The 22,582-nt window shown below is 40.3% G+C and overlaps 1 protein-coding gene across 5 annotated transcripts; it reads left to right on the forward strand.

Moving 5' to 3' along the window:
* The first annotated feature begins 1,148 nt into the window (after window positions 1–1,148).
* On the forward strand, window positions 1,149–21,490 carry LOC105917156 (heterogeneous nuclear ribonucleoprotein C). 5 transcript variants are annotated; one of them, XM_036138540.1, is made up of 10 exons: window positions 1,149–1,906; window positions 3,098–3,209; window positions 5,517–5,830; window positions 8,500–8,535; window positions 9,443–9,515; window positions 9,698–9,748; window positions 9,919–10,085; window positions 18,935–19,048; window positions 19,149–19,330; window positions 21,085–21,490. In XM_036138540.1, the coding sequence occupies exons 2-10, from the start codon at window positions 3,205–3,207 to the stop codon at window positions 21,184–21,186; spliced, it is 1,044 nt and encodes a 347-aa protein (XP_035994433.1). In that variant the 5' UTR covers window positions 1,149–1,906; window positions 3,098–3,204; the 3' UTR covers window positions 21,187–21,490. The 5 variants fall into 5 exon arrangements, with proteins under 5 accessions (XP_035994433.1, XP_035994434.1, XP_035994437.1 ...); XM_036138541.1 differs by having other exon boundaries at window positions 1,149–1,292; XM_036138544.1 differs by having other exon boundaries at window positions 1,150–3,209; window positions 5,517–5,785.
* Window positions 21,491–22,582: the final 1,092 nt, after the last annotated feature.

Genomic DNA, 22,582 nt, shown 5'->3' on the forward strand with positions numbered 1-22,582 from the left:
TATAACTATGAAAGAGCATAACACAGCATTAAAATGAATGAGATACTCAGCTCCAGGGGATGATCAATTATGTTATGTTGTGTTTTGTCAACTCCATCACATCACTGGATGTAGTATTAAAGCTTTTCAATAAAATGTGGAAAGAAGGTTCAACACCAATTAGCTGGAAAAGAGCAATAACACTCCCATTAAATAAACCAGGGAAGGATCCTACTGACCTTAATATCTCACCTAAGCAAATGGATGGAGAAAATAATAGCTAACAGATTTGGATATGTTCTTGAACATAGAGAACTAATTAATGACTATCAATGTTTTTTTTAATACAGGGTGATCAACAATGGACTCATTAGCTAGAGTCAGTAATGATATAGAAAAAAAAATTCTAAATTAAATAAATAATAGTATATTTTAACATAAAAAAATCACATGACTATCTATGGAGAGATGGACTGCTCATAAAATTAAGTCAGATGTGACTAGTTCGCAGGATGTATAACAGGATAGCAAGTTTTCTGTTAGATTGGCGAGGACTGTTTAAGAGTATTTAATGTGGAGAATGGAATATCTCAAAGGAGCTCAATTAGTCCAATTTTATTCAACCTTATAATTAATGAGATTTTTTCTAAATAGAAGAGTATATATATATATATATATATATATATATATATATATATATATATATATATATATATATATATATATATATATATATAAATGTCAGAATTTAATCTATTCAATCCCAATCTTTCATTTAGCCGCATTTTTAAATGAGTAATAAAACACAATTGAAAAATACAATGAGTCAAAACTGGAAAACTAGAGCAGATCCAACTAAAGCTTCATTGGATTGTTAACAAAAACTAATATGGGACATTATTTTTATTATATCAGTTTAGATTATATCCTTTTCTATTTGTAATATTTTTATCCTGTATATATATATATATATATATATATATATATATATATATATATATATATATATATATATATATATATATATACATACATACATACACTTGCCCATTGAACACACCTCAACATGTTTTAGGCACCTGGCCACGCCGGATATAGCGACATTCTTTATGTCGTACTTTTCTCACAGTCACCGCCCCTCCAGTCTGCGCTGTGAACCAAAACCAACGCCTCCACTCACCACTGCGCCATCGCCTGTTGCGTTAGCTCGCTGTTCAAAGGGGGCGACTCGCTTGTGCACCAAAAACGACGACCTAAATTGCAATTTGACAGATTTTACGAAAAAACAAGACATTTTGCTCGTAAAGGTCGTGGTGAGTATTTTGTCCCCAGACATATTTTTCCATTTTTTCCTCCTTTTTTTCTTTTCTTTTTGGATTTTTCCACAGTGATTTTCCATTTTGCGAGTGGACAGGACAGAATGTGCTAGCTAGCGGGGCTAGCTGGCTTAGCTAACGTGGAAGTGCTCGTCCCCTTCAAAGCCAAAAACAAAACAAACTGTGTTTTTTTTTTTAGAGCCACAATATGTTGGGAGCATCTTAGATACACTTTGAACTATTTTTGCAAGTTTGCCTAGCTGTAATTTTTGTAGCGTTTAAAGAGGATGTTTTTCTTTGACGGGACTAATTTGTTTTTGGCTCGCTTTTCAGCTAACGGCGTCAGAGACAGCATCATTTTAATCCACGATCCCTTTATAGTTTAACAACTGCAAGCTTAACATAATTTTTCAGGTTTTGATTTTCGCACAAGAACTGGTCAGATTTATATTTTTCGTGCTTTTTTTTCTTTTTTCTTTTTTTTTTTTTTTTTTTAGTTGGTGGTTAGCTAAGACTAGCAGTGCTAGCCGGCATGGAGCACTACCGAGGCTAGCGCAGGCCCTGTGATTCACACTTGAGCCCAGAAGAGGGCGCTGCTGGTGTCCTGGCGGGTGTGTTGTTGGTTGATTGGATAATTTTTATTAGTAACTTTGTTTTTGTGAAGCGTTGTCTTCGGACTTTTTGTTTTTTTTTACACTTTTTTTTCATGTTTTTTTTTTTTTTTTTAACGGAGTTTTCCCCAGTTTTTCCCTCGCATGATGGTTTTTAAAGGCTTTGGATTGCAAGTTTTTATCACATAACATGATAAATACACATTTAATTAAACGTGATGTATGAAAAGTGTCTTCCTTTGGCTGTTATGTGCTTCTCTACATTCAAGTACATCCCTACACCCATTTTATGGCTCAATTAAAGGCCCTCATGTTCATGATTATTCAGTATAAATACATAACATAACACTAAATAGTCCATTCATAAATGGAGGGAGGATGGCCAGGGGAATTATTGACCTCAGTTATAATAAAAGGGATAGAGTCTGTATTTATACACCTCCACTAACAGGGCACTGGGTTGTGTTAGTGTTGCTTTTCTCATACTAGGTAACAGTGAATCCCTCTTTTTCCCTCTAACAGAGGATTTGTGCTCACAGGTTACAGGATACAGCGCTTTAGTGAGCAATTCTAATCACTTTTAGCCTGAGTCTTTGCATTTTTTTTTTTTTAGATGCCTAATAATATTAAACTTTCAATATTATTATTGTGCTGGAGCAAGACACTGACCGATGAGCACCACGGTCGCCCGTCCTTGATATTTTCCCCCCTACGAAACATGGCGTTTATAATCTTATTCGTGGAGCTTTACTCTTGAGTGGTTTTCAGATTGTTTGAATGTGTATATTAAAAAAAAAAAGCTTGCATAAAGAGTTGGTTTGACATCAGTGCTGCTTTTATTCCTTCAGGACGTGTTTGTACATGGAAGGGCGTTTGAACGTTTTATGCATTCAGGATTGAATTCGGCTCCAAACAGTCAAAACACACCTGGGTCAGATTAGGTTTACGGTGGTGGATGTTGCACAATGTGTTTGTTTTGATGTCTTAGCCTTTTGAGTTTCTCATGGTAATGCCCAGCTGTAGTCTTAAGGTGGCACGCTGTGGCTCCTACAGTTTATTTAATTATTATTTTGTTGTTGTTGTTTATGTTCCGGAGCGTTGTTCCTGCACACATTCCATCCGGCCCAGGTAAGGTTTGCTGAACAATAACCCTGCCCAGCTTGACTGAGGATGTGTTTTCTGTCGCCTCAGTAAAAAATCGCCAGGGGGGCGAAGGTGAAGGTCGAGACACCAGCCCAAACTGAGCCCAGCCCACAGTGTCACACATCAGGCAGACGAGCGCCCCGCACACAGACGATATGGAGTGAGTGATGAAATGTTGAATAACACACACACATCCCCCCCCTCTCCTCTGCCGCCTGCCTTCCCCGTCAGCCGGAGGGGACGGTGCAGAGTTACTGTCGATTTTTGCGACTTTTCCAGTTTTTCCAGTGTCTTTTTAAACATACAAAACAACAAATCACTGTTTCCTCACCGTTTGGATTAGTTTCTAAAAGAGCCACAGCATCTAAACTCGGAGCAGAAATTATTGCGTTCTGCTTACGATAGGGCGACTGTGGCTTGATTGGTTGAGTAGTCGTTTGGCAATCAGAAGGTTGTGGGTTCGATTCCCCTTGCCACATGTCGATGTGTCCCTGGGCAAGGCACTTAACCCCAAATTGCCTACCGAGCTGCGTCTCGGTGTATGGGGAGTGGTGGCCTAGTGGTTAGAGAACACATTTCATTGTAATATATGTTTCGATGTATGTTTCAATGACAATAAAGATGATATTATTGATATAACTATATATTTCAACCAAAATTGCTATTTAGACTTTTCTCCGCATTAACCACAAGCAACAAAAATGGCCTCTAGATAAAGATGTTTGTAAACAAGGACTTTTTAAATCAAGAACTTTTAATGTTTTTATTAATCAGAATATTATGAAGAGAACAGCTTTTAGTTGATTTGGACATCAATCCTTGTTGAACATAAAGTGTAACCAACAAACAAGTCTATGTATTAAACTGATTGACCTGAACTTAATGGTATGTATGATTATATAAACTCTAAAACAAGTAATAAAATTAGATTATCTCACTGCTGCAACTGTCTTCCCTTCCATGTGGAGGCAAACCCACTTTAAACATATTACTTAATTAGAATTAGACACTAAAGGACGCGTCTGACTCATTAATTGTTACACAGCCAAAAATGGCTGACCTCTGAGATTTGGAAATTGCATTTTTTTTTTTTTATTGTGATTATTATATTGAAAATGCGATTAATTGTGCAGCCCTACTTTCGATATCGCTGATGTTTTCATGTTCACATCTGGAGATGCACCAAAGGTTACACCCCCCCCCCTTTTTTTTTTTTTTTTTACGTTAGCAGGAATCTGATCTAATGGTTTCTGAATTATCTCTCTGCATGTGAAGGATCATATTAGTGAGGATGTGGAGAGCGTGGCGTTACCAGGCGGCTCAGTTGCCCCCTCATCAATACTCTACCCGTTAATATTATCTCCTGGGACAGTGAAATTAAAACAGAACTACATTTCACGCGTGTCTGTAGTGTTTGAGGTTACACAAGTTCCTTATCTGCATTTCCCTGTTTCAGGGAAATGGCGCGTTTATTTACTCTAAAAGCTTCTTTTTTTTTATGTGTGTGTCTTCAAGGGAGGAAGTGCTCTGTGGCGTCTGTTGGGTTTGCTTGAGGGCATGAAGCACTTTGAATTGCTTTTGTGTGAGTGACTGAGTGTCTGGAGGAAGTTTTTGTTAAATTCTGACACGTTCTGTGGTGGGTGCTTATTTCTAGTATTTGCATTAAGCAAAAAAAAAAAAAAAAAAAAAAAAAGGTCACTGTCCCCTCTTTGCCTCTTTTGCATGTTTTCTTTCTGCTCATTGAATTCGTCACACACCTTCAGCATGGTTTGAATTTTAAATTTAAATCTATCAGTGCGTGTTTCTGAGTTACTTTCCGTATGAAAATGATAAACAAACAAAGACGATTGCTTGTTTGTACGAGAGGAAAACGGTTTGTTCCTCTAAAAAGTTTTAGGGCAGCTGAGCAGAACGGGTTTGGGGCCAAAGACGCACCGTTTTTTACAGATTTCTGCTTTTCTTTGAGCCTCTGACCCACGAAGGGGGAGTTCCTGCAAACATTTGATGCACCGTGAGGCACCAAAAAAATTTTTTATAAAAATATTCTGCAGGTTCTTGGATAAAAGTAGCGAAAGATGTAGGAGGAAAAAAAAAAGATGATCCCCATTTAGGCATTAAAGCCTTTTTTATAAGATTTCATTGTTAAACTCAAAAGTTCATCTACTGATTGATGTGTTTTAGACCAAAAATGGTGGGAGTTCTTAGTCTGGATGTGTTTAGCTAATAGTGAAAAGCCAATTAAGTGAAAACCATCAGACTGTTGCAGCTTCAGTCTGCGTACAACTTGCTCCTTTGTTTTTTTTTTATCTGTAGGTTTTATCCTCATCTCAACTCCACAGGAAACTATGAAGTCAAGCCGGTCGGGCCTTCAGAGCGTCGAAGCGTCTTCCATCCTTCATGGAAAACTAATCTCAAACCTGTGTGTCGGTTCTGTCTCTCTCTCTCTCTCTCTCTTTCTCTCTGTCAGACGTTCATCCTCCACTTCCAGCCTCATGGCCAGCAGCAACGTCACCAACAAGACCGACCCGCGCTCCCTCAACTCCCGGGTCTTCATCGGCAACCTCAACACCCTGCTGGTCACCAAGGCGGACGTCGAGGCCATCTTCTCCAAGTACGGCAAGATCGTGGGCTGCTCCGTCCACAAGGGCTACGCCTTCGTGCAGTACGCCAACGAGAGGAACGCCCGGGCCGCCGTCACGGGCGAGGACGGGAGGATGATCGTTGGGCAAGTGCTCGGTGAGGACTCTGGTTTTTGCTCGCCCCTAAACCAGGGCCGTTTAGGTAAAAGCCTTTTAAATTGGAACTACAAACTGTCTGCGTTTCAGCTGCTTTCACATCTGTGCCTTAAATATGAGCCAAAGGACGGACATCTCCCTCCGTACCCCCAGGGGGTTTTAGTTCACGGTACCGAGATAAACGCTGAATTTATGCAGTAATCTGAGTTTTCTCTGCTTGCATGGAGCATAAGCAGACGCCCCTCCTGTTGCTGTGCACTGCTGCTCAGCTGGCTTTACAAAAGTTGTGGCCTACAGCGGAGACAAATTTAGCTGTTTTGGAAATACTTCTAATTGCAAAAGGACCTCCAGGCATCAGTTTTCACTAGAGCTGGGCGATAAATCAATTTAATCGATTAATTTGAAATTACAATTCTTTAAGATTTCAATTTTGGAAAATCTGGATTTTATTTTGCCAATACACTCATTGGGTTTCCATGAAGAGAACAGCATGTGATGCTGAATATATGTTTAGGCAAATATATTGTTAAGTAGAAACTTTTTTTTTTACCATAATACGAGGTACTTCATTTACTTATTTACTTTTTTTTTATTTAGTTTGAAGTTCACAAGTGCAGTGAAGCCTGTTCTTAGCTCAATGTGTAATACCACTAGCAGCAAATGTTTTGTTATATTTTCATTGTTTATAATGGCACGGCTGCCATCTTGTTTTTACAAGCATGTTTCACAGCTTGTTTTTAGTTGCACTTTGAATTCAGATCAACTCCCTGACAAAATGCTTGACATAAAAAGCAAGGTTTTAAAATAATTTCTTTAATTTCTTTTTATGAAAGAAAAAGGAGGAAAAAATCGATTAATCGGAATTGGTATGATAAAATCAGAAATTTATTTTTTTAATCCATATCGCCCAGCCCTAGTTTTCACGCTAAATCCTGCAGAATGAACCCAAACAGAGGACCCACAACTCATTAATCAGCTCATATCAGCTTCTTACACCCCCCACCCCACTGTTTCGGTACACGGCATAAAAGGTATAACATTTTGTCCAACGAGCTCCTTTACGCCTCAGCGGCTTGAACAGCTGATCTTGTGCTTCTGCACCCAAAACCTTGTTTATTATCTCCCTGCTTGACGTGCTTCTGTACTTTTTAGACTACTTTTTTTTTTTTATCCCCAGAAAGAAAACGTGCATAACTTGGGTTATTTGACAGGGAAGCCGGCGCTTTAACGTACACCGATGTTTTCTTTGGTTGGGTCGCCCATTCACTAGAGATAAGCCTGAGTTTGCTGCAGAATCCTATTTAATTTGGTTAAATGTCATCAAAATGAGCTCCATAAAACATGCTGATATCAACTAGCTACAGAAGCCTTAATAAACTATTTTAAAAGCAAAAAAAGCTTCTTCTTTTTTTTGTTTTTAGATAAAAGCTGTTTGATAATATCCTGTTTTTGGTATAAAATATGACATTTATTGTGAACTGATGCCATTTAAGTTGTGCTGAAAGGTGTTAAAACCAGGCGTTTAAGAAGCCTTCTGCCGCTAAACTTTTGTGAAACATAGGAAACATCACAGCGGGAAAAGCACCATCTAGTGACTAAAGCATAAAGTTTTGATTATTATAATGCTCAAATTCATCGGTTGCATTTCAGCACCCGGCTGGAAGAGTAAAAGCAGGTTTTATGAAGGAGAGGAGATGTTTGTTTGGATTGCAGCAAGTTTGCCTGAACTAATGAGCCGTGGCTTCTGTGAGCGCCGCTATCTCTAGTGTTTCCACTAATCTATCAGTCTGTATTAACGCATGCATGCAGTATCCAATATGCGATAATGATTGTTGTCTTTTCTTTCTTTATTCTGTGCGTCAAAACAAGTTACTGTTAGGGAACAGACTAGCTTCTGTGACGGTGTGGACATCCCGTCCACGTATCTCCCACACATCTGCTGACATCGGTTCAGCTCTTAGGAACTCAAGCATGAAAAAGTTCCCTGAATGTTTTAATTGGATCCCCCCCCCCCCCTCCCCCACATTGAAACATAATTACAGGGTGTTTTCCTTCAGCAGGCCAGGGAGGCATGTCAGTAGGGCAAAGAATCGATTCTTTTCTATCCAATCCGATCTCTAATTATGTTACTGGTATTAAAAACATTTCTTAGCTGTTAACTGAGTTTCATGTAGTGATGCAATATATTGATACTAGTATCAAATTACCATTTAACTGTAAATTAATGAAGTAATGATAGTTAAAATCCGTCTTCCTGAATGTTGAGACGATTGTTTTCACAAACATGCTGTGGGACAGAAAACCCAAACAGATCCAAAGTAGAAAACAGAGAACACCAGATACATCTACGGCTGCTATTTCTAATCAATTAAATAAAAAAAATATTTATTAAACCAAAAGGGAAAGTAAATTTGGACACTAACCTGGTGCATTATTAAAAATATGACATTAAAATTCACCTCCTGGTCTGGAGTGTGAAGGCTCCTCCCCCCACTAGGTGGCGCTTGGCGCTTTGTTTTGTTTTTGTCCTGCTGAGACCTGCGAGCAGAAGAAGAAACTAATAAACACACTATCAAGGTTGTTAAGCTAAAGTGTCCGCAAGTAATGCCGTTATCTTTTCTTTACCGATCTATGGTCATATGAATCGACTTTTAGGAAATAATGAGAATCGATTCATAATTGAAAAATCTTGTCTTCTTGTTTTTTTTAACACAGCCCTACAAGTCAGTGTTGACGGGAGGCTGAATGGAGGTAAACATAGGGGAAGCTTGGAAAAAAACCTTTTAGAAGCTGCAAATACCTGAGACTGGAGCTGAGGTTCAGCTTCCAGCAAGAAAACTTGAATTTGACTTTGTAAAGTGCCTTGAGATGACATGTTTCGTGAATTGGTGCTATATAAACAAAATAAAATTGAATTGAAATCTGCCTGCTGGTCCGTCCAGTGAGGGGAGGAGCGGGCGGTGTGACTGGGTTAATATTCCAGGGTCTAGATTTGCAAAGCAGGTAGAGAAAGACCCAAAAACAGCTACAGCGGTAACAACAAAGTATCAACTTAGTAGCTAAATAAAAATCCCTGCCGCACTTTTCAGATTTCTAGACGTAAAAACATGACAGCGATGCACAGTTTTTGTTTCGCTTCCACTCAGGAGATCTGCTATTTTGTGTTTGTCTGTCACTTAAAAATGCAAGTATTTTGTGTTTGTAATTTGAAAAGAGTATGATAAAGTTCAGGGATTTGAAAGCTTTTAAAAGGTCCTGGGGTGCATTTCTCATGACAAAGTATGAGAAATGCAAACAGGCTCTTTAAAGACCAGCAGCATAGCTTTGTGGCTTAGATTTCTAAATTTAACCAATTGTGTTTTTTTGGGGGGATATAAGGTGAAGCTTTCATTAGCTAATGACAAAAATGCAGCAATTTTTTCAATCAAAACTTTAAATTGAATTGCATAAAATTTCTATAATCTGAGAAATACAAGTAATTGATTCAGTTGATTGTTTCTGTCCAGGGTTTTAACAAAAAAAAGCAGCAACGTGTAAAAACTACTCTGCTTTAATGTAAATGTGAGGCTTTATTTAGAATAGATTTTACCAAGGAAACTGTCCTTATCAGTCTGTTCATGAGCCGTTCTGTGTCTGCTTTGTTTCTCTTTTATCTCAGACTGCAACCTTGCTGGAGAACCAAAACCACACCGATCAAAAACCTCCAAACGCTCCGCCGGAGACATGTACAGGTCAGTGGCTGCGACTGCCAGAGCAATGTTGGAAGTTTCTAGAGGAACAAAACAAGGTCCTCATGTACCGATGCAAAGATATGCATCCAGTACACCCTGTTGTTTTTGTTTATAAAGGAGTTAGTGAGTAATGCTACTGACAGGGTTACATATTTTCACTGACTTTATCTTCTGCTTTGCAGTAGTTCCTCGTTTGAGCTGGACTATGATTTTCAAAGAGATTATTATGACAGGTGAGTGACATCTGTCTGCCATTCAGGCTGAAAATCTCACGCATGTCGTTCCTGAATGCAAACATGTTTCACCACATTACACCTGCTCTAATTAAAAAGAAGAGCCCTTTGTTCCCAACAGCTGAGCACCGGTTCTGTTTCATTCTTGCTGCTGTTGCGTCTGATTCCAGAATGTACTCGTACCCGTCTCGGGTGCCCGCTCCGCCTCCTCTGTCGCGCGCCGTGATCCCGTCCAAACGCCCGCGGGTCAGCCTGAGCGGAGGAAGCAGCCGGCGAACCAAGAGCAGCTTCTCCTCCTCGTCCAAGAGCGGCCAAAGGACCTCGTCGTCCAGAACAAGTCAGTGTTTTAGAGTGAAGATCATCCAGACTGGTGCAGATTATTTTAATCAAAATAACCAAACCAAGTAGAGTCACAACCCAGCGATACCCCGATGTTAGGCCTGTTAGTCATCTAACATTGAGCTGACGTCACGCTGCCTTGCAAACCCACATTTTATCTGTTAAACCAACACGAAGTGGCAAATAAGTTAGCAGTAGAGGAGACTAGGAGAATTCCTGGTTTTAAAATCATTACTATTTGCTGCGATAACAGCTGCAAGCGTTTGGGGAACGTCTCCACCAGCTTTCGGCATCCAGAGCTGGAGACTTTCCTGCAACTGTCAGAGCCTTTTCACTTAGAAAGAAATCTTTGTCATTGCAATCATACATTCTAACGAAACTTGTCTTCAGCATTTAACCCATCCCTTAGAGAGCAGTGAGGAGCTTTTATGGCCCCCTGGTAGCAATCTTTGGTTAAGGGTCTTGTTCAGGAACCCATAAAATCAATCTGCAGGGACCAGACCGGGTATTTGCAGCATTTTCTGAATGCAGTTGTGCTGCTTTAACCACAGGGCCGCCATTTTGGTTGAGATGTTGACGCTGCTCCGCCATGCAGCACGGATGAAGGGTGCTCTTCAGTTTGTAACTTAAAGCCCCAATGTGTAAGATCAAGTAGTGCACTAAATGAATTACAAACGACCTCGCCGTTAAGCGCGTAATAACAACTACAGAAGAGTAATTAACAAGCATGTCCTCCATGTATCTGTTACCAAGCTGCTGCTAACAGCTACGGTCATCATGTGAAATGTTTTTGGGCCTGTTGCCAAGTCCGCTTATTATAAGCGACTTTGTGCTTGTTTACATTCCATGAGTCGTGGATTTTTGGGCTCCAAAATAAGCGACTAAAAACACAATTTATAAAGAGACCTGTTGATGGTCTCATTGGAGTGACTTTTCAGCCGATTCACAGCTGAAATATCACTCTGCTCATCCATGTAAACGCATACGCCCTCCTACCTCCTGTAGACTCAGACCATCTGAGGAAGACGAGACCAACAAATTATCTGTCTCTGTCCAGATGACAGAGTAGTTGCTGGACTACGCTGCGCTGTTTCTAACGTGACACCAACAATAAACTTCGCTCTTGTATTCAATTAACACACTTGTGCAGCAGAAAGCCTGCAACCTCTGCATACGTTTTGAATCCCCACTCCCTCATGAATTACCTCCACCTGATAAGAATAGCTGCACCCATATAGACCCTTGTTTTCTGCCGGTTATTATTTTTCTTTTCTTGGTTATTTTCTCTTCCCTCTCTCTTGGCAAATGGTATGGATGGTCCTCCGTCTCAACAGAAAACAGCAAATGGAATGATCTACGGTCGTCTTTGCTTGTTTTATACTCCTCCTTCACCGACAACTCGATTTACTCGACCTCATTTTTATTTACATGAAAAACTCCCCTTTTTCGATTACAACACGGAACATGCTTTCTTAAAAGCATCACAGATGCTAGTTAAATAAGTGTGCATATAAATATCCCAAATATAACTCAGACAATATTTTAATATTATCTGAGGTATTGTTCTCAAAATATGGGGCCCAACCAAATATGGCATCCCAGACGTAGGGTTCTCACGATATAAAAATTTCAAACTCCATATCAATACCCAGGAAAATATTCATTAGTCAATACCAAAGGAAAAAAATCAAATCATTAAAGTCATAAAAAGTATGTGTATTAACATGAAAAACTCACGTTTTTAATCTCGTGCTCATGCAAACATGCTTTCTCAACAGTGTCACTGATGCTAGTTAAATAAGTATGCAAATAAATATCACAAATATAACACAATTAGAAATATTTTAATATTATCTGAGGTATTGTTCATTTAATGTGCAAATATTCCAGAAATGATCCATGAAGTGGTTTTGTGAAGGAAGAACATACCGTGGATTTAGCTACACAAGAAGTTATTGGGATCCAGGTTTTTCCAAAGTGTTAATAGGAAGCTGATCCTCACAGATAATCTGCTACAGACTAGGAGCTTGATTCTTATACACTTGTGGAAGTGATGCAACACCTGATTTCCATTAATTGGATGGGTGAGTGAATATGTTTGGCAATATAGTGTATATATTGAGACCGTCCATCTAGCCAAGAATATTATAGGCAGAGTGTGAATGCAAGGAGCTCAAAATATGGTGCCCAACCAAATATGGCATCCCAGACGTAGGGTTCTGGCGATATAAAAGTTTCAAACTCCACATCAATACCCAAGAAAATATTCATTAGTCAATACCAAAGGAAAAAATTCAAATCATTAAAGTCATAAAAAATGTTCAATCTCGTGCTCATGCAAACATGCTTTCTCAACAGTGTCACTGATGCTAGTTAAATAAGTATGCAAATAAATATCCCAAATATAACACTGTTAGAAATATTTTAATATTGTCTGAGGTATTATTCTTTTAATGTGCAAATAATCCAGAAATGATCCATGAAGTGGATTTGTGAATGAAGAACATACCGTGGATTTAGCTGCATAAGAAGTTGTTGGGATCCAGGTTGTTCCAAAGTGTAAATAGGAAGCTGATCCTCAGATTTAATCTGCTACAGATAATCCTGTTCAGCTTCACATCTTCTGTTGATTTAGGATCACATTTTCTCTGCTTGTCAAACAGCGGTGGTACAGTTGGCTGTGTGCGGTTCTTAGTTGTTGCAGCAGCAGGATAAGTTTTTATTTGCTTCACTCTGCAACTTTAAAGGACAAAAACACATTTGAGTAACGTTAGCTAGCTAAAGATGCTAGCCATGGATGGCGGCCACACCACAACGCTGAAAGAAGTCGGTGTCAGCCATGCTTGCTTCGTTGACTGGACCAGCATCTGCAGATTACGCTCGTGTGCAATGCTGTGTTCATGTTCGGCATGGAAAACCAGCCTACTTGTTACAGTGATGCGTTTAGGTACCTAAACATGGTACCATTTGATTTTACGTGAATAGGGTGTTTTCAGCTGACGTCACGCTCACGTGACTACTCAGCGCGTCCGCCATATTGGGTGGCAGTCGTTTCGCACCGTTGACCTGCATTGTATGACGCCTTAGGCAGTATTGGAAGTGAACAATGGGGAAAACGTGTTTAATGGTTGGTTGCACGGCCCGTGGAGGTGGAGATCAATGCTCTTTCTATCGCCTACCAGCCGTAATAGTGAATCAGTGTGAAAAAAAAAAACAGCTGTCTGAACAACGCCGTCACCTATGGCTGACACGGATATCCAGGTCCGATTTGGACGGTGTTAAGCTGGAATACGCCAGAGTCTGCGGTGCTCACTTTGTCACAGGTAATTAACTGTTAAGTATTTAAAACATATAAGAAGAATATATTAATAATAGGGCTTGGGCGTTATGACTTATTACTTTCCACGGCTGTCGTGTTGACTGCCTCCGCCGCCTCTACTGCCTATTACTACCGCATACTGTACTCCCTCTCTCAGCCGTGTTTTAATTTGATTAATTTCACCTTAACTTGATTTCAACCATGGTAAACCGTTGCTGTATTGTGGGCTGTAACAGCGCAACACATGATCGCCATGGGAAAAACATAGAAACAGATTAATTTTCCACCGCTTTCCTGCCTGGAGGCGCAACCACGGAGAACAACTGTTAGCGATAACAAAGAGTCGTCGGCTCGCTTGGATCGCGGCTGTAAGTCGACCGAACATAACTTTCCACAGTATCCCGATGTCAATGAGAGTGTGTTCTAAACGTTTGAAACACATAGCAGCAAGTTAAAAGTACATTACATGCGCGAGTGGTTGTTAGCGCTAACGGTTAGCATGAGCCAGAGCCCGGCTGAGCGCAGCTTACCTTTGAACGAGTTACAGAGATAAAGAGATCGTCGGCTCGCTTGGATCGCGGCTGTAAGACCGAACATAACTTTCCACAGTATCCCGATGTCAATGAGAGTGTGTTCTAAACGTTTGAAACACATAGCAGCAAGTTAAAAGTACATTACATGCGCGAGTGGTTGTTAGCGCTAACGGTTAGCATGTGCTAACCCGTCTGTACGCAGCTTACCTTTGAACGAGTTGCTGTGTTCCCACTGTTTGTTGGCTTTATGATCTGCAGCTCCTACCGGCGCCAATACGGTAAATACAACTTAATTTTGCACTGGTCATTGTTCTGCTTAAATAATTAAAGCCGCGAGCGGCGTCGATCGGCCTTGCAGCCAAGCGCCTTCGCGCACCGCCCGCCGGCGGCGGGCGGTGCAACACATTTGCGTCGGATTGTTTACATTTTTACCATCTTATTAAAACTCACCCGTCCACGTATGATGGCGATTTCCTTGATGTACATAACCAGATGTGAACTGGTTGTGAGCCTCTAGATCCTTGTAAGCTCTCATTTCCTCAAGAGTGTTCAGAGGGTTTTCACCGAACACCAGGTAATGCACTATGTCGCCGTGCTCTACATTTGGCCAATCATCTGGATTACGGCTAAACAAGGCACCGTGGAGGGCATACGGGTCCATATGGTCGATCACGGAACATTTCCTCAGATATACGTCCTTATCTGGTCGCTCTAGCGTGCTGGCGTACTTATCCATTCGCAATACGATAATACGTGTAAGACAACTAGAGATAAGGAAGTGTGCCACCCAATATGGCGGACCGGAAGTTGGCCAGTGACGTCAGTGAAAACACCCTATTAGTTTTCTGTAGTACCGTTGAGTCGGTCGGTACCTATAAAAGTACTGATTTCGGTACCCGCCCTTACTTGTTAATTTGTTACACTTATCTACGTTCAGTCTGTTTATTGGTGGGTTGTGTCCGGGTAAATACAGGAAGTGGGTGCTGCGTTCTGAGCTGGTAGAAACACGGGAGGATTTAATTCCATCATTGCTGTGTTTCTTGGTACTATTTCAGTTAAAATGATCCAAGAAATATACTGAATGCATTTTGGAGAAGATGTCTTGAAAGTTGCTAATGAGCATAAAACTGTGCATTACTTTGTTGCATCTCCACTGCATCCCACGATGCAACGCCAGCCTAGCCACGGGGCGGCGTTAGGCTCAACTTTTATCGGATTGAGGTTTGCTCACGTTCACAACTGAAATTAACTGATCTGGGGTTCGTTTGTAACCAATTCCTCCATCTCCGAAGGGACATGGTATGGTTGTTTTGGTCCTCACCCTAGTGTGATTAATGGGTTCACCTGTACACAAACACCTCGTGTGAAAAGACCCTAAGAAGCATTCCTGAATTGCTGAGGCCCATTAACGAGTCGTTTATCTGGTTTTGGAGCAGGGATGCATCAAGAAGTTGCAGAACAATAGTTTTCAAGCGCTGCACCTGGAGACCTCTGGTCTAAAGGCTGAGCGTTTTTCCCTGCCCTTCTTTACAAAGACCTGAACCTGATTGAATTGGAGGACATCTGTGAAGAGAAATTTCCAGATCTAGCTCTGGCCGTACGTTCAGGGTCGCCATCCTGCTGGATGGTGAACCTCCGTCAGGTTTTCTGCTAGAATCGCCCGTGTTTAGCTCCAACCAGCTTCTAATAAACCTTTTTAACCAGCTTTCCTGTCCCCGCATCATGATGTTGCCACCGCCACGTTTTAGTTTCGCATGGTGTGTTCAGGGTGAAGTGCAGTAGGGGTTTTGAATGTGACCCAAAAAGTCGCATTTTGGACTCATCTGATGTGAGCTACTTCTCAAACATGTTGTCTTTCCTACATGGACTTTTTTATGGCTTCTTTTAGCCACTCTTCCATTAAAGTTTAAGGTTTGAATCTCTGCAGCTCCTCCAGAGTCCCTGTGGGCCTTAAAGCTTCTCAACTCTCTCCCTGATCTCTCTGCTTTGATTCTTAGTCTTAATGATGCTGTTTTGGTCTCTAGACGAACCTCTGAGGCCTTTACAGAACATCTGGGTTTGTACCGAGGTTAAACTGCACAAAGGTGGACTCAGTTTACTAACTAGGCGATTTTTAAAGAACAAAAGTTGCTCTGGATTTTCTGCAGGGTTGTCGGGGACAAGGGCGACTGACTGTGACTTTGTGTCAGTGCCTTTTCTGTCGAATTCCATGCAAATTACATGAACCACTGAAATAAAATGAAAAAAAGCTCTGCAGAACGTCGCTCTCCAGTTTAAGGAAAAACAAATATCTCACTGTTTTTGGTTGTACAGTGCACACACTTCTGTTTTTGTTCGTCGGAAATGTCTTTGCATAACCTGGACTACTGAGAATATGCACAGACTAAACTGTTGTAATAACAAACATTACATTTATGCAACAGGCTTTCATCCATGGAAAAGCCTAAAAATCTCAGAAAATGAGGACTGTGCGTGATCTTCTAGTTTGCTGCAGTTTGAGCCTTCTGCCTGTTTATCAGAGTCATAATAAACCATCGCTCACTTCCTCTCCGTGACATGTTCCTGTTTGGTTTTTATGATGTCCAATCAAGTGTATTTTCATTAATCAAATAATGAAAGTTCCTCATTTAGTTTCTTTTAGGACAGTAAAAAAAAGGTTTGAAATGAATCAGGAATACCTGTACCTGCAAACTATTTAACGTTGTAATAATATTATTCTCCCATATTATCCAGACTTGTTTCTTCTACACCATGTTGCCAAAAGTATTCTCTCGCGTACTTTCAGTCGTATATGAACTTTGGCAGCTTCCCGTTCTGAATCCATAGGCTTCAGCATGATGTTGATCCACACTTTGCAGCTATGACGGCGTCAACTCTTGTGGGAAGGCGGTCCATGAGGTTGTGGGGTGTTTTTTGGTATTTTTGGCCATTAATCATGTGTGAGCTCAGACACTGATGTTGGATCAGAAGTCCTGGCTCTCGTTCAGTTCAATTCAATTTTATTTATATAGCGCTAATTCATGAAACATGTCATCTCGAGGCACCTTACAAAGTCAGAATCAATCATATTATACAGATTGGTCAAAAGTTTCCTATATAAGGGAACCAGTTGATTGCTGCTTGTCGGGACTTTGATGCATTCACTCCTGAAGAAGCGTAAACTATAGGGAGAGTCGTCTGCATTGTCCAGGACTTTGCAGCAATCCCTCATACTGAGCAAGCATGAAGCGACAGTGGAAATAAAAAACACCCATTAGCAGGAAGGAAAAACCTCCAGTTCTCTGCTCTAATTCATCCCAAAGTTGGTCTATTGGGTTGAGGTCAGCATTCTGTGCAGGCAAGTCAAGGTCATCCACACCAAACTCTCATCATGTCTTTATGGACCTCGCTTTGTGCTCTGCTGCTCAGTCATGTTGGAAGAGGAAGGGGCCGTCTAATCTGAAGGTCAGACGACGTTTGGAGAGTCTGTAGCGATTTACTCCGACCTCTGTCCTCTATGCGCCTCAGCATCCACTTCCCCCGCTCTATCAGTTTACATGGCTCGCCAATTCATGGCTGAGTTGCCAATCGCTTCCTCTTTGTTATAATACCACTAAGAGTTCACTGGGGGACACTTAGGAGCGAGTAAATGTCTCGACTGGACTTGGTGCACAGTTGGGATCCTATCTTGGTCCCATGCAGGGATTCATTAAGAGTGACCCAAATGTCTGAAAATAAATTGGGAGACATGCCTAGAATCAAGCTTATACACCTGTGGAAGTGATGCAACACCTGATTTCCATGAGTTGGATGGGTGAGTGAATATGTTTGGCAATATAGTGTATATATTGAGACCGTCCATCTAGCCAAGAATATTATAGGCAGAGTGTGAATGCAAAATATGGTGCCCAACCAAATATGGCATCCCAGACGTAGGGTTCTGACGATAAAAAAATTTCAAACTCCATATCAATACCAAAGGAAAAAATTCAAATCATTAAAGTCATAAAAAGTTTTCAATCTCATGTTCATGCAAACATGCTTTCTCAACAGAGTCACTGATGCTAGTTTAATAAGTATGCAAATAAATATCCCAAATATAACTCAGAAAATATTTTAATATTGTCTGAGGTATTATTCTTTTAATGCGCAAATAGTCCAGAAATGATCCATGAAGTGGTTTTGTGAAGGAAGAACATACCGTGGATTTAGCTACACAAGAAGTTTTTGATTTCCAGGTTGTTCCAAAGTGTAAATAGGAAGCTGATCCTCACAGATTTAATCTGCTACAGACAATCCTGTTCAGCTTCACATCTTCTGTTGACTTAGGATCACATTTTCTCTGCTTGTCAAACAGAGGTGGTGCAGATGGCTGTGTGCGCTTCTTAGTTGTTGCAGCAGCAGCAGGATAAGTTTTTATTTGCTTCACTCTGCAACTTTAAAGGACAAAAAAACATTTGAGTGACGTTAGCTAGCTAAAGATGCTAGCCACGGCTAATGGCGAATAACAAAAAAACAACCAACATTAATAGAGCAGCAAGCTAACGCAGCTAGCGCTCCTTGTTGTGTGATTAGCTGTGGCTAGCATGCTACTGGGGAGCGCTAGCTGCGTTTAGCTTGCTGCTCTATTAATGTTGGTTGTTTTTTGTTATTCGCCGTCGCGCTAACATCATTAATACATTTAATATATTAAGTTAAATTATGAACGGTAACTTTAATTTACCAACTTGTCAGACTTCCTCATGAACGCCAGGGGTTGTCGGTTCTTGAGATGTTTGGCCAAGTTTGTTGTGCGGCTCGATGCACCACTTTAAAGCAACCCTACCCAGCCATCATTTGTAACTCTATGTTGTGCAGCTCTGATTAAAATGTTTCAATGATGGTTTAATCTTGCATTGTTTAAAAGGTAACAAGAAGCAGTTGCATTCGCTCAAACTGTTTTTAATATACTGGAAGGCTTAGGATGAGTGCTCAGCTTGTAGGAGATTGCCTAATCTCTCACTTCTTTAACCGCAGTGAGAGTGGACGAGCTGCAGACCATCAAGCGTGAGCTGTCGCAGATCAAAAGCAAAGTGGACGACCTGCTGGAAAGCCTGGAGCGAATGGAGAAGGACCACAGCAAGAAGTCTGGTACGATGGTTTAACGCCAGCAGCCTCAGTGAGAGTACGGTCTTTAACTCCATCTTAATGCAACGGCTGAGTGACTTTACCTCTCGATGTTTGTTATTAGCAAAGAGCCTAAAGCCAGAGCCGGGCGAGGTGACTTCACCCCCACACTCCAGCAGCAAGAAGAGCGATGGAATAAAGAGGGATAGGGAGAGCCACGACATGAACAACTCTGATGACGAGGAAGAGGATGATGACGACGAGGAGGAGGAGGAAGAGGAGGGAGACCTTCTGGAGGAAGAAGAGGTGAGAGCAAGTTCGATCTGGCCGTGAACCGATTGGTCATCCTGTTTTTCTAGTACAAGATGCTGAAAGGAAGTGAATTTATCCTAGCTTTTGAAATTTTATGTGTTTACAAAGTTAATCCTGACCTTTATTCCCATCTTTACAATAATAATCAGTAGAATTATTTAAAAGAAATGCTCCAAAGTCCTGGATCCTCTTTTTCTCTTGTCTCTTAAGCTTCCACTGTGAGGTTTCTGTAGGATTTACTGAGTTTCTTCCCAATAACCTCTAATGATTTGGCGTTTATTTCTTAAGTGCCTAGTGTCGCTAATTGGCATCATACCCAACTTTCACTAATTGTAGGGGCAATGTTAAGATGAATAATCTCTAATCAATGTAACACTTGATTAGAGGTCAACCGATATGTTGGCCGGCCGATGATTGCATGCATGCGCCGAGCGATCAGCGTGTTCAGCAGCCATGCGTTGAGATCACATGAAGCGCGTACATTGCTGCTTCCTCCCTGGCAGAGAGCTGCTGGTAACGTTGTAAGGCTGAGTGCCAACAACAAGCGTACGTTTTGAACGTTTAATGTAGTGTCTGATTTAGCTGTATCTGGCCTTTGAACGTGTCACTGTGAGCGAGAGGGAACCGCGGTTTGTGTCTGTTTGTTCCCATGGAGAATCATGTAGCCACATAAAAATAATTACCAATCAGCATCTAACGTTACATAAAATAATGTCCATTTACGGCAGCAGTGGGGGTTTTTTTTCTCTCCTCCTCACCACTAAACTGAAGAAGCTCTTCAAAGCGGCGCTGTAAGAGTCGTGACTAATGTTTTTGTTTTTTTTGTGTACCTTTTTTAACTGCGGTTTGAAGATGACTTAATATTAGATTTAAACGCAAGTTTTTAGACTTGTGTAACATTTTGTTATCGTCGTATCATTTTATCGTTTATATGGAGGAAGAAAAACAATATTGGATTCAAGAATAAGTTGAAATTGGCAGCACATATCAGGTATTGGTTAGACTGTCAAAATAATCGGCACCAGCCTTTAAAAAAAAAAGTCCATCTCTGCACATGATTGCCAACAAAAACGCATAATTAAATTTTTTTTATGCTTTTGGATATACTCAGGCATTAGAAGGTTTTAAACTGCATGGCTGTGGCTGCAATTATAGTCGCCTCCATTCTGAACAGTATGATGGACAATCTCAAGTATTTACTTGAGATTATATATATATATATATATATATATATATATATATATATATATATATATATATATATATATATATATATATATATATATATATATATATATATATATATATATATTTAACTGATATCCGTATACCAAGGATGAACCAGACTTGGGGACTCTTCCTGATATCTTTGCGTTTTTTATTTGAATTTTTTTTTTCCCCACAATCTCAAACAAAAAGGTGTGTTTGAGGTGTTTTTAAACAACATCCTACATTTGCTCCTTTAATTAACTAAGATGTTGTGTGTTAGCCTCACAGAACCTTCCATGCATGTAAAAAAAAAAAAAAAAAGGTATGATAATCTATGTATACGTTGGGTTTAAGGAAAGCAATAAAAATATTTCTGGTATTTAGCAAATACAAATAATTTTGGTAATCCCAACTGACCTAAAACAGGAAAAGTTTGGTCCGTTTATTTTCATGGTTTTTATGTTACACCCCCGTCCTCCGCTCCATTTTATTCATTTCAATGTTGCCGTTCTGCTCACAACTCTTGTTTGGCGTTTTAGGTGAAGAGTCAGGAGAGGGAGGAGGAGGAAGATGAGGAGGAGGAAGGGGAGCACGTGGAAGAAGACGACGGCGACAGCATCAACGGCGACGACGACTCGTAGACCGGGTGGGGGGGGGGGGCTACGCACAGCTTCCAGACGGAGCTCCTGTTTTTAACACTCACGGTGTAGATAGAAACACAAGGCGTGCACAGAAAAACACAAGCATGGCGCGCACACCTTACTGTCATGTCGTCCCTGAAGATTTCCTTTTTAGTTTTTTTGTTTAGTTGTCCAGTATTACTGTAACCGGAATATCTAGCTGTAGGTTTGTGTTTATTGTTTTTGTTTTTTTTGCCCGTACTTCCGAGGGAGACGGGAACATGAACTGGTAATGTTCTCAGAGACAACAGCTCGACGGACATCTCTTAAAGCGAGGACGGGAACTCAGTCACACATTAGTTTTTAGCTTCTCCCCATTTTCCTTCCTTCCTCAGTGAGTTTGTTTGACTTTGTGTCTGTTTATGTCAGTTTTTTATATATATATATATATATAAACACTTTTTAGTTTAACTGTAAAGAAATAAATTGCAATAAAATATTAAAATGAAATGAGCCAACTTGTTTTTTTTTTTTGTTGTTTTTTTTCTTCCCTTGAAACCCTGTTCTTCAAAAAGCTAGTCTGGGACATTTAATTCAAGCTTTCGGTTTCATTTACTCACCCCTGCGTTGGTACATAGACTAAAAAAAAAAACATGCTAAGGCATCACAACATACGACAGGTCGAACTTGTTAAAAGGCATCTTGTGTGTTTTTAAGTGTGAGAAGAAGAGCCTTTTAAAAACATACGCTACATGTCCTGTAGCACCAGCGTCAGAAATGTCCAATAAAGGAATACAATAAACCTGTACAGGTGTTAATTTCCCTCTCTGTTGGATTCAAGGGAGCAGAAATGGTTTAGAAAATAACATTTAAAGCACTTTTAGGCGTCTATGATCAATTTAATTTTTCTCGTGTGTTTTTAACATGGCTGAGTTGAAGATTCAGCAAGACTAATGTTCATGTAACTGATATATTAAAATCTTTTAGTTTTTTTTATTATTATTTATTTACTCTGCCTTTTCCTACCTAAAATAGGTTAATACCACTAATTAGTCCCTAAACGGAAAACACGGCTGTAGTTTGTCAGAAGCCACTGTTGCGCAACATCTACCTCGGCTGCAATGTTCTCAGATTACTTTATTATGGATCCTAAAGTTAAACCATAATCTAGGCTTTCCAGATGAGCTGCTGCTCCAACAAACCACAAAGTCCAAAATATGTTTGTCTCCTCTGCTGGTAGAGTCTGCTCTGACCCTTTTCCTGTATGGAGCATCCTGGCTGTGACTCCAGGTGAGTTTATTGTGCAGGTGAACACTCGGGCACTTATGAGAGGCCATTATCTCAGTGTCGGTGTGTTTGGTGTTAAAGCAAAACATCTGACTGCCATAAATATTGTTGAGGTGTTTGAAAATGGTCT

This window comes from Fundulus heteroclitus, chromosome 6 (assembly GCF_011125445.2).
Source record: "Fundulus heteroclitus isolate FHET01 chromosome 6, MU-UCD_Fhet_4.1, whole genome shotgun sequence".
Classification (NCBI taxonomy): Eukaryota; Metazoa; Chordata; class Actinopteri; order Cyprinodontiformes; family Fundulidae; genus Fundulus; species Fundulus heteroclitus.